Source organism: Miniopterus schreibersii, assembly GCF_964146895.1.
Source record: "Miniopterus schreibersii genome assembly, chromosome: 2".
NCBI classification, from domain to species: Eukaryota; Metazoa; Chordata; class Mammalia; order Chiroptera; family Miniopteridae; genus Miniopterus; species Miniopterus schreibersii.
This window is the reverse complement of record NC_138102.1, coordinates 93912407-93925428: the sequence shown is the minus strand read 5'-3', so window position 1 is coordinate 93925428 and position 13022 is coordinate 93912407. Positions and strand designations below refer to the sequence as shown.

Below are 13022 nucleotides of genomic sequence, written 5' to 3'. Positions count from 1 at the left end.
AAATCCAAGAGGAAGGAACACTTCTCAGCTGTTTTTGCAAGACCAGCATTACCATAATTCCAAGACCAGATAAAGACACTACAAAGAAATAAAATCACAGACCAATATCCGTGATGAACATAGATGGTAAAATCCTCATCAAAATCAGATCCAGCAATATATTAAAAACATCATACACCATGACCAAGTGGGATTATTATGAGGATGCAAGGCAAGTAAAATATTCGCAAATCAATAAATGTGATACACCTTATAAACAAATAGAATAAAAATCACATGATCATATCCAGAAAGCAAAATTCAACAAAATCCAGTCCCCATTTTTTAAATTTTTTCTTTTTTTATTGATTTCAGAGAGGAAGGGTAAGGGAGAAAGAGATAGAAACATCCATGATGAGAGTCATTGACTGGCTGCCTCCTGCATGGCCCCCTGGGGACAGAACCCACAAGCTTGGCACATGCCCTGACTAGGAATCAAATCCAATCTCCTGGTTCATAGGTCAACGTTCAGTCACTGAGCCAAGCCAGCTGGACAATCCAGACCCCATTTTTGATAAAAACTCTCAGCAAAGTGGGAATAGAGAGCATATACTTCAACATAATTAAGTCCATATATGACAAACCTACAGCCAACAATATACTCAATGGGCAAAAACTAAAACCATTTCTCTTAAGATTTGGAACAAGACAGGGATATCTGCCTTCACTACTCTTATTCAACATAGTATCAGAAGTTCTAGCCACAGTCAAAAGACAAGAACAACAATAAAAGGCAAAATTGGAAAGGAGGAAGTAAACCTGTCATTATTCCCTGATGACATGATATTGTGCATAGAAAATTCTAAAGACTCCACCAAAAAAACTGCTAGATTTCATAAATTTGTCAAAATAGCAGGATACAAAATTAATGCCTGGAAATCTATGGCATTTTTATACACCAACAATCAACTCTCAGAAAGAGAAACTAAAAAAACAATCCCATTATCATTACAACAACAACAAAAAGAGACACTTGGGAATAAACTGAACCAAAGTGGTAAAACACCTGTACTTTGAAAACTGTAAGACATTGAAAAAGGAAATAGAAGAAAATACAAACAAATGGAAGCACATATTGTGTTTATGGATTAGAAGAATTTATATCATTAAAATGTCCATACTACAAAAAGCAATCTACAGATTCAATGCAATCCCTATTGAATACCAAATGCATATTCTACAGATCTAGAACAAATATTCCAAAAATGTATATAGAATTTAAAAAGACCTCAACAGCCGCAGCAACCTTAAGAAAGCAGAACAGAATTGGAGGGATCACAATAATTTATATCAAACTCTACTGCAAAGCCATTGTATTCAATACAGCCTGGCACTGGTACAAGAACATATAGACCAGAAGAGAGACACCAGAAATTGACCCAGGCCAATATGGTCAATTAATATTTGACAAAGGAGGTAAGAGCAAATAATGGAGTAAAGATAGTCTCTTCAATAAAGGATGTTGAGAAAATTGGACAGGTACATGCAAAGAAATGAAACCAGACCAGCAACTTACAACATACAGAAGAATAAATTCAAAATGGATAAAAGACTTAAATGTAAGTTGCAAAACCATAAAAATACTAGAAGAAAACAGGAAGTAAAATTTCAGACATTTCACATAGCAGTATTTTCACTGCTACATTGGCAAAGACAAGGGAAAAAAGGGAAAAAATAAACAATTCAAACTGCATCAAACTAAAAAGCTTCTGCATCAACAAAATGAAAAGTGAATACACTGTATGGGAGAACATATTCTCCAGTGATACACCTTATAAGGGTTACTTTCCAAAATATTAAAGAACTCATACAGCTCAACACCAAAAAGACAAAAACTTGAATTTAAAAAAAAAAAAAAAAGGACATTGGACCTGAATAAACACTTCTCCTAAGAGGATATATAAATGGCCAATAGACATGAAAAAATGCTCAAAGTCACTAGTCATCAGAGATAATGCAAATTAAAACTAAAATGGGGTATCACCTCACACCTGACAGAATGGTGACCATCAATAAATCAACAAATCACAAGTGCTGGCAAGGATGTGGAGAAAAGGGAAAACTAGTACGCTACTGGTGGGAATGCTGACTGGTGCAGGTACTATGGAAAACAGTATGGAGGTTCCTCAAAAAATTTAAAATGAAACTCCTGAGAGATCCAAGATGGTCGCAGACTGACTGGAAGCTACACTGACACTCTCCCAGGACCAATCTGGATTTACAACTAAAACATAGAAAAACCATCCTGAAAAACAACTGAAGATGAGCTGGAGAGCACCCTCATAACCAAGGAGGAAAAGTGGAGACCACATAGAGACTGGTAGGAAGTGCAGATGTGAGAGGGCTGGCTGGGCTCCCACAGGCAGCAGCTGAAGGTCCAAAGGGATATCTCAGCTGTGGGGAGTTCTGCCTGAGGACTCTGGGGCCTAAACCTCAGGCTAGGATTCCCAGCCAAGAGGACCACAACTGAGAAAGGTGCCCACATAACATCTGGTTATAAAAAGGAGGAGGGTTTCTGTCTTCCAGGAAGAGGCAACTGGAAGTGCAGCACCCTCTTAAAGAGCCACCACACAAAGTTTTGTGTGCAGCCACTCACCTTAGGCTCCACAGGAGGGGGAACAGAGTGGACTAGAGCTGTGTGGGGAGAGTCTGGGGTTGTGGGCTCTGGAGAGTGAGATCAGGGGATGACCATCTGGATTCCTGTTCCCCATCATTCCCCTAGATTGAAGAGGACATCTTTCTCAGGTGGAAAACTTTTGCCTTTTGCCAGAGGAGGAAGGAATTGCCTCACTTTGCCAGAAAGCCTCTCACCCTGCCCAGAGGAGTTTCTATAGCATGTCTTGTTAAGGAACTGATAATAACCAGCTGCCCCACCCTGAGAAGTTTCTACAACCTGAGGCTCATTAAAAGATTCAGATTAATCAGCCTGCAGGCAGAGACAGACCTCAGAGTGCTTTGAGTCTTTGCCTGATCTGCTTTGGGAACAAGGCCTTGGAAGAGCAGACTTTGGTGTGCATCTTGGTCCTGTCCAAATGCACCCAGCCCCAGCAGAGGAGACTGCAAGCCTAGGGTTGTTGATAGCTCCAAACAGGATACTCAGGGCCAGTGACAAAGAGTGTCTGACACTGGCCTACCAGAGACCCTGCAAAAAGACTGAGAGTCCTAGCAGATCTACCTAATACTTAGAAACACCCCCCAAAAAGTAGGCAAAATGGGGAGAACTAAAAACAAGCCCTAAATGAAAATACAAGAGAAGTCTCCAGAAAAAAAAGCTAAATGTAATGGAGATAAGCGATTTCTCAGATATAGAGTTCAGAATACTGATTGTAAGGATGCTCAACAGCATGAAAAAAGATATGAAAACTATGAAAAATGACCAGTCAGAAATGAAAAATGACATAGCAGAAATAAAGAATACACTGGAAAAAATAAATAGCAAATTAGAGAAAGCTGAGGATCAGATCAGTGAATTAGAAGACAGGTTAGAAAAAATCACTCAATCAGAGTCCTAAAAACAAAAAACAATTGAAAAACATGAGGACAGTCTAAGGGAACTGTGGGACAGCATGAAACATAACAACATTCATATTATATAAGAGTGCCAGAGGAGGTTGAAAGTAAGCAGGGGTTAAAGAACATGTTGGATGAAATAATGGCAGAAAACTCCCCTAACCTGGTCAAAGAAAAAGTCACACAAATTCTGGAGGCACAGAGTCCCAAGCAAGAAGAATCCAAAGAGGCCCATGCCCAGACACATCAGAATTAAAATGCCAAGAATCCAAGACAAAGAGACAATCTTAAAGAAAGCTAGAGAAAAGCAATCTGTTACCTACAAAGGAGGCCCCATAAGGCTGTCAGCTGACTTCTCATCAGAAACTCTACAGGGCAGAAGGGAATGGCATGAAGTATTCAAGGTAATGCAAAACAAGAATCTGAAACCAAGGCTACTATATCCAGCAAGATTATCATTCTGTAGATGGTGAAATAAAGAACTTCCAAGACAAAAAAAGGCTAAAGGAGTTTATCACTACAAAACCAGCATTACAGGAAATATTAAAGGTAATGTTATTATTAGAAGTAGAAATAGAGAGAATGAGAAACATAGGTATAAAGAAACAAAATGGCAATAGATAAGTATCTTTCAATAATAACCTTAAATGTAAATGGATTAAATGTCCCAATAAAAAAATATAAGGTGACTGAATGGATAAAAAAACATGACCCAAATATATGCTGTTTACAAGAGACCCACCTCTGAACAAAAGATGCAAACAGGATGAGAGTGAAGGGATGGAAAAAAATTTTCGAGGCAAATGGAGATTTAAAAAAACCAAAAAACTGGGGTAGCAATACTCATATAAGGACATAATAGACTTCAAAAGGAAGACCAGAATGAGAGACAAGAATGGTCATTACATAGTACTAAAGAGATTAATCCAACAAGAGGATATAACCCTGATAAACATATGTGCACCAAATATAGGAGCATCTAAATTTATAAAAAAACTTCTAGAGGACTTTAAGGCAGAGATTGACAACAATACAGTCATACTAGAGGACTTTAGCACCCCACTGACTTCACTGGATTGGTCTTCCAGACAAAAAATCAACAAGAAAACAGTGACCCTAAATGACACACTACATCAGATGGATTTAATTGACATTTACAGAACATTCTACCCCAAAGCTACAGAAAACACATTCTTCCCAAGTGCACACGGGGCATTCTCAAAGACAGACCACATGTTAGGACACAAAACAAGTCTCTACAAGTTCAAGAAGATTGAAATCATATCGAGCATCTTCTGGGACCACAATGGCATGAAATTAGAAATCAACCACAATAAAAACACTAAAAAACATTCAAACACATGGAGGCTAAGTAGCATGTTTTTAAGCAATGAATGGGTTACCAAAGAGATCAAGAAAAAAATCAAAAACTTCCTGGAAACGAGTGAAAATGCGCACATAACTCCAAATCTATGGGACACAATGAAAGCAGTCCTGAGAGGGAAGTTCAAAGCCCTATAAGCCTACCTCAAAAAACAAGAAAAACTTCTAATAGATTCTCTAACCTTACAACTTAAAAACATAGAAAGAGAACAACAGGAAAAGCCCATAGTAAGTAGAAGGAAGGAAATAATAAAGATCAGAGCAGAAATAAATGACATAGAAGCTAAAAAAACAGTACAGAAGATCAATGAAATCAAGAGCTGGTTTTTTGAAAAGATAAACAAGATTGATGAACCTTTAGCCAGACTCATCAAGAAACAAAGAGAGAGGACCCAAATAAACAAAATCAGAAATGAATGAAGTGAAGTAACAACTGACCCAACAGAAATACAAAAGATTGTAAGAAAATACTATGAACAACTATATGTCACCAAGCTGGATGAAATGGATAAATTCCTAGAAAAATACAACCTTCCAAACTCAATCAAGAAGAGTCAGAAACTGTGAATAGGCCGATAATTGCTGATGAAGTTGAAGCAGTAATCAAAGGGCTCCCAGCACACAAAAGCCCTGACCAGGAAGGCTTCAGAGGGGAGTTTTACCAAACACTCAAAGAAGAATTAACACCTACCCTCCTCAACTATTTCAAAAACTCCAGGAGAAAGGAACACTTCCAAACTCTGTTTATGAGGCCAGCATTAGCCTAATACAAAAACCAGATAAAAACACTACAAAGAAAGAGAATTACAGGCCAATATTCTTGATGAACATAGATGCTAAAGTCCTCAACAAAATATTAGCAAATTGGATCCAGCATTATATTAAAAATATCATACACCATGACCAAGTGGGATTTATTCCAGGGATGCAAGGATAGTACAATATTCACAAATCAATAAACGTGATACATCACATAAACAAATTGAAAGACAAAAAATCATATGGTGATATCAATAGGTGCAGAAAAAGCATTGGATAAAATCTAACATCCATTTTTGATAAAAACTCTCAGCAAAGTGGGATTAGAAGGATCATACCTGAACATAATAAAAGCCATATGTGACAAAACTACAGCCCACATCATACTCAATGGGCAAACACTAAAACCATTTCCCCTAAGAACAGGAACAAGACAGGGACGTCCACTTTCACCACTTTTATTCAAAATAGTACTAGAAATCCTAACCACAGCAATCAGACAAGAAGAAAACATAAAGGGCATCCAAATTGGAAAGGAGGAAAGGAAACTGTCATTATTTGCAGATCATTGATATTGTACATAGAAAATCCTAAAGACTCCGCCAAAAAACAACTAGATTTAATAACTGAATTCAGCAAGGTAGAAGGACACAAAATTAACACCCAGAAATCTATGGCATTTTTATACAGCAATAATGAACTCTCAGAAAGAGAAACTAAACAAACAATCCCATTTACCATTGCAACTAATAAAAATTAGATACTTAGGAATAAACTTAACCAAAGATGTAACAGACCTGTACTCAGAAAACTACAGGAAACTGAAAAAAGAAACAGAAGAAGATATAAACAAATGAAAAAATATACCATGTTCATGGATTGGAAGAATTAACATCATTAAAATGTCTATACTACCCAAAGTAATCTATAAATTCAATGCAGTCCCTATTAAAATACCAACAGCATACTTCACAGATCTAGAACAAACACTTCGAAAATTTATATGGAACCAAAAAACACCTCCAATAGTCACTGCAATCTTGAGAAGAAGAACAAAGTAGGAGGGATCACAATACCAAATATCAAGTTATACTACATAGCTACTAATCAAAACTGGCACAAGAACAGACATATAGATCAGTGGAACAGAAAAGAGAATCCAGAAATTGATCCACTCCATTATGGTCAATTAATATTTGAGAAAGGAAGCAAGAACATACAATGAAGTAAAGACAGTCGCTTCAATAAATGGTGTTGGGAAAATTGGACAGGTACATGCAAAAAAATGAAACTAGACCATCAAATTACACCATACACAAAAGTAAATTCAAAATGGATAAAAGATTTAAATGTAAGACATGAAACCATAAAAATCCTACAGGAAAAAATAGGCAGCAAAATCTCAGACATCTCTCATAGCAATATGTTTGCTGATACATCTCTTAGGGCAAGAGAAACTAAGGAGAAAATAAACAAATAGGACTGCATCAAAATAAAAAGCTTCTGCACAGCAAAAGAAATCATCAAAAAAAAACAAAAAGTGAGCCCACTGTATGGGAGAACATATTTGCCAATGACACAACTGATAAAGGGTTAATATCCAAAATATATAAGGAACTCATACAACCTCACAAAAGGAAGACAATTAAAAAATGGGCAAAGGACCTAAATAGACACTTCTCCAAAGAGGACATACAGATGGCTAAGAGACATGAAAAAATGTTCAATGTCGCTAATTATCAGAGAGATGCAAATTAAAACCACAATGAAGTATCACTTCACACCTGTCAGAATGGCTACCATCAACAAATCAATGAACTACAAGTGCTGGCGAGGGTGTGGAAGAGAAGGGAACCCTGGTACACTGCTGGTGGGAATGCAGACTGGTGCCGCCACTATGGAAAGCAGTATGGAGGTTCCTCAAAACATTAAAAATTGGCCTGCCATTTGACCCAGTGATGTCACTTCTAGGAATATATCATAAGAAACCCAAAACACCAATCACAATGCATCTCTGTGTTCATAGCAGAGCAATTTACAATAGCTAAGATCTGGAAACAGCCTAAGTGCCCATCAGTAGATGAGTGGATAAAAAAGCTGTGGCACATTTACACCATGGAATTTTACATATTTACACCATGTAAACTTACACATTTACACCATGCAGCTGTAAAATGAAGGATCTTTTATCCTTTTTATCTTTTATCCTTAGCATGGAGGGAACTAGAAAGTATTATGCTAAGTGAAATAAACCAGCCAGACAAAGACAAATACCACATGATCTCACTTATATGTTGAATATAATAAACAAAATAAACTGATGAACAAAATGGATCCAGAGACATAGAAGCATGGAACAGACTGAGGGATCTCAGGGGGAAGAAGGGGGGAGTGGGAGGGGAGAGATTAATCAAAGAAGTTATATGTTTATAAGCGTAACCCATGGACACAGCCACTGGTCTGGGGAAGGCCTGGGGGTGGGGTGGATGTGGGGTACAGGGGATCAATGGGGGTAAAAATGGGACATTTGTAATACTTTCAACAATAAAGAATCTTAAAAAAAATGGAACTGCTGTTTGGCCCAGCAATCCCACTTCTGGGAATATATCCCAAAAACCCCAAAATACCAATCAGAAAGAATATATGCACCCATTTTCATAGCATTATTTGCAATAGCTAAGTTCTGGAAAGAGCCCAAGTGCCCCTCAGTAGATGAGTGGATAAAAAAGCTGTGTTACATTTACACAATAGAATACTATGTGGCTGTAAAAGGAGCTCTTACCCTACGAGACAGCCTGGATAGACCTAGAGATTATTATGCTAAATGAAATAATCCAGTCAGAGAAAGACAAATATCACATAATCTCACTTATATGTGGAACCTAGTGAACAAAATAAACTGAGGAACAAAGTAAATTCAGAGATGTGGATGTGTGGAACAGAATAACAGATCTCAGTTGGGGTCAGAGGGGTGGGAGGGATCAGAAAAGATTAACCAAAGAACAGATATGTATATATGCATAAGCCATGAACACAGACCATAGTATAGAGAAGGCCTGGGGTGGGGCCAGGGTTTGGTGGAAGGGGGCAAAAAGGGGAAAAATTGGAGGTCATTTGTAATACTCTAACAATAAAAAAAGAATATAAAAAAAATGTACACTTGAAACCCATATAATCTTATTAACCAGTGTCACACCAATAAATTTAATTTAAAACAAAGAAAAGCTATTTTGAAACAAACCCTGAAAAAAATGCAACAATTTAAATGAATACTATCCATTATATACAGACTTGAACATTTTTGAAATACAATTTTATGTGTAAAAGGTAATGAGCAGGATAATTTGTACACTTATAATTGATGGTATGAGGGCACAGTGAAGATAGGGAATATATAAACTGGTATCACTTTAACCAAGCTGCTAAAATTGTTAATATTGTAATGTTTGAGGAATGAAGAAAGATTCTATTCTTGGCCTAACTAGCCTGGGAACTTAAACTGTTTGAACTTTCCAGTCCTGTGTCAATGCCTAGTCATACATCTGGACCTCCAGGTAACCCTTTCATTATCCCCTGCAGCGCTCACATGTACATCTGCCTGACTTCCATTATCAAGACCACCCGGTGTGACCAGACCTCCTGGCACCCATCATGAATAATAACCATCCTGAACCAATCCTAGGGCTATGAATGCAGGACTAATAATCCACAAGAATGTACTGTTTTCTATAAAAACTTTTTAACTTTTCTCTCTTCTTTGGACACTTCTGAGTTTTGGCCTAGCTGTATTTTCATTTGCAAATTCTAAGACCCTTGAATAAATCTCTATCATTTATCTCTGGCAAAGCCTCCAGACTCTTTTTGAGTTCATGTGACACATGTAAAAATTACTTATAGCTATATGTATATGCAAATGTATATAGAAAGGACTAGAGGGATACATACCTTTAACTTCACTGAATAGTGTCCCCCTCCCCCAAATTCATATCCACCTGGAATTTCAGAATGTGAACTTATTTGGAAACAGGGTCTTTGCAGAGCTAATTAACCAAGTGAAACAGAGGTCATATTGGATTAGGGTGGGCCCTAAATCCAATGGCTTGTGTCCTTATACGAAAGCCATGTGCAGACACTCAGGGAAGAAGACCACATGAAGATGAAGGGGGAGACAAGAATGGGTAGGATATCAAGGATTGCAGGCATCACCAGAAGCTAGGAGGCAAAAGACAGATTCTCCTTCAGGGCCTCTGGTAACAACCAATGCTGCTGACTCCTCGATTTCAGATTTCTAGCATCCTGAACTGTAAGAGAATAAATTTCTGTTGTTTTAAGCCATCCATTTTGTGATAATTTGTTACGACATCTCTAGAAAACTAACACACCTGTTTAACAATGGTTAGCTCTAAGGAAGAGATTCTATATATTTCTATATTGTTCGAATATTTTACAATGAAAATTTATTCTTTTATGGCTTTTTTTCAATAAAAATAAATTAATAAAGAAGTTACCACCCCGCCAGAGTGGTTCAGCGGTTGAGTGTTGACCTATGATCCAGGAGATCAAGGTTTGATTCTCGATTGAGGCACATGCCCGGGTTGCCTGCTCCATCCCCAGCAGGGGGCATGCAGGAGGCAGCCAATCAGTGACTCTCTTATCATTGATGTTTCTTTCTCTCTCTCCTTCTCCCTCCTCTCTCTGAAATAAATAAAAATATATTTTTTTAAAAAAGAAGTTACCTACATTTTATGTTGGAATTTTCAGCTCTGCCACTTATCAAGTATGAAATCTTGAACAAGTCACTAACTATATGAGGGTCTCAATTGCTGTTACCAGAAAGGGGACCTGGGCCTTGGCAGGTCTGCCTAGGGCCAGCCAGTGGTGTGTGGGTTCTTGACTTTGTGCAGGAAAAATTCCACAGCACAAGTCCAGATGACTATGAGGGAACATGTTAAAAATAGGGGCAGTAAAACAAGAAAGGGCTTAGCATAGAAGTAACAGCGGAGCCTAGGCTGGGCTGCCCTGGGTCTCTGGGAAGTCAGACAAAAGGAGGCCTTCGGAACAGGTTCAGGGGATTAGTCTGCAATAAGCTGCCTCTGCCCATTGCTGCCCTGGTTGCAAGTCTCATGGGGTCCCTTAGAGTTTAGGAGATGCAGGCCTGTGGGAAAGAGGGGAAAGGGAATGGGAGGGGCACACTGAGTCCTCTGTCTTGTGGCTTTTATTTCTCTCTTGAAAGCAGGAATCTTAAAGGAGGTCACAGGGAGGTGTCTCAATACAATATTCATCAGCTTTCCAGGTGTGCTCTTTCAGGGTCATGGTCTCCGACTGGTCCGTGCCAGGGCAGAGGGTTGTTAGTCAATGTATCTGGTCCTGAGGTAGCCTTGGCCCCACTTGTCTGGTTTCACTGCTTGCCTGGGCCTGGAGGTGAAATACAACTGAGGCCTAGATGTTATCTTTAGGGAGGAAATGGTCAGGGGTCTAAACTGCATGACTGGAGATATGCTGGGGGGGATAGGTTACCCTGGGGGCAAGGTTCTTATTTTCCCAGTTTTGCCCCTCGCTCTCAGCATCTGGCCCATCTAACACAAACCACTTACTCTCAAGTTGTTGCAGAACTGGAGACGTTCACCTTACAGAAAGACCAAGCAGCACTCAGAGGCTCCAGATTCAGGAGGTTTATTTTACGCTGGCAGGCCCAGAGAAGTCCAACTCCAAAGCCTGAGCCCCGAGCGCAATTGGGCAAGGAGTTATATACCATACATGCTTCCACCTACGTGGCAGCTATACCTTGCTAGGGCAGGGAAAAGCCCTTTCTGGTTTGGCACGCGCGGAAACATAGCAGGATGGCAATAGGGGAAGCCCCGGCGGGGAAGGGGGGGAATCGGCCATTTTAGACCTTGTTTTCCTTTATCAAAGTGTCCTTGATTTAGGGAAGATAGGATTTACTAGGTGGCTGCAAACCGCTGTCTGTTTCCCTGTTCCACTTGTTCTGGCTTACTGGCCTGTCTCATTGCTTCATCTGTAAAATGGAGATGTTAACATTCACCTTGTTCACTTCCCAAGTTGGTATTAGAGTCTCCCTGGACCCTTCTTCTCTCACTATCCACATCCTTTCTTCCTCAATGGCTCTAGTAAATGCCTTACAGTTCACCCTACCATCCCTAGGGGCCTCTAATCCATGTCTCCAGCCCCCAGCAGATTCATTTTACCAAAATACTACTACATGTTCCTCTCCTTGTGAAGTCCTTCAAAGTTTCTAATTACCAATTAAACTAAATCCAAACTTCTTAGTTCAGTTCAAGACCCTCTACATTCAGAACCCTACCTACCTGCCATCATTATCACTCACCACTTGCTTCCTTGGTTTGAAACAAGGTTCATAGAAAATCTCTGAACTTGAGTCTTGCCTTTTTCAACCATGCCATTGAGTATGTTCTTCCCTGTAAGTGCATTGTCCTCCATCCTAAGCCCTTTTCTAGCCTGAAGTCTCCTCCCATGGTTCCACAATGGAAGTGATTTTTCTTTCCTTTGAATTCCTACAGAACAAAACCTCAGTATCTTTTGTATTTTAATTATTACCCATTAAACTGCAAACGCCTTTGAGAGAAAAAAAGTTTATTCATTATTGTGCCTAGCATGCAATCTTATAGAGAGTGATCAGCACATATTTGAATAACAAGTATAAAACACCCGAGTTTTATGAAATTAACATGGGTTTTAAGAATACATTTAAAAGGTATAAACAGAAATTATACTCAGTCAATACATACCAGTACAGTCACACTAGTTGTAAAATATTTAAATACTTCCCTACCATTGCCTCTTGCCACCTGAAAGCTTCCCACTACCACTGCTAGCCAGCTCTCTCCTTTCCTGAAAGCATCTGGACTCCCACAAGCTCTCAACTAAAAGATTAATGTCTTGCACAGCAGGGAACACACAAGACACTGCTCCAACCATGTGGCCAGAGTCCACTGGTGGAAACATCCATTCTGACTGATCAAGACCTGTACAGTATCACTGTTAAAAATTTTGATAATCACCCCTGATTACAAATAAAGTTTAATTATACAATTTGAAAATAGTGCTTCTCTTCATTGTAAAATCTCTTAAAAGAGCAGATTCAGGAATAGACAAGGAAAATGATTCTTGGTCAGTCTTTGAAGATTTAGGGTACATCCATTAGGACTCAGTCTTCATGTAAACCAGAAGATAGGCAGTTTCCCGCCTAGAAAGAAAAAAAAATGCAACATCATAAAATAAATGAAACATTCATAGTTAACCGATACATTATTAACTCACCATAGGAAAATCAGCAAACTTTCCAGGTTGTT

At 38.8% G+C, this 13022-nt stretch overlaps 1 protein-coding gene across 1 annotated transcript in view; it reads right to left on the bottom strand.

Annotated features, from left to right (window-relative positions):
- Window positions 1-12289: 12289 nt before the first annotated feature.
- The window catches only part of USP18 (ubiquitin specific peptidase 18), a 55253-nt gene continuing 54520 nt past the window's right edge, over window positions 12290-13022 (bottom strand). Inside the window, 1 exon segment of the mRNA XM_081129341.1 lies at window positions 12290-12916. Within this exon segment, the coding sequence (XP_080985467.1) occupies window positions 12871-12916 (46 nt within the window). The 3' untranslated portion in view covers window positions 12290-12870.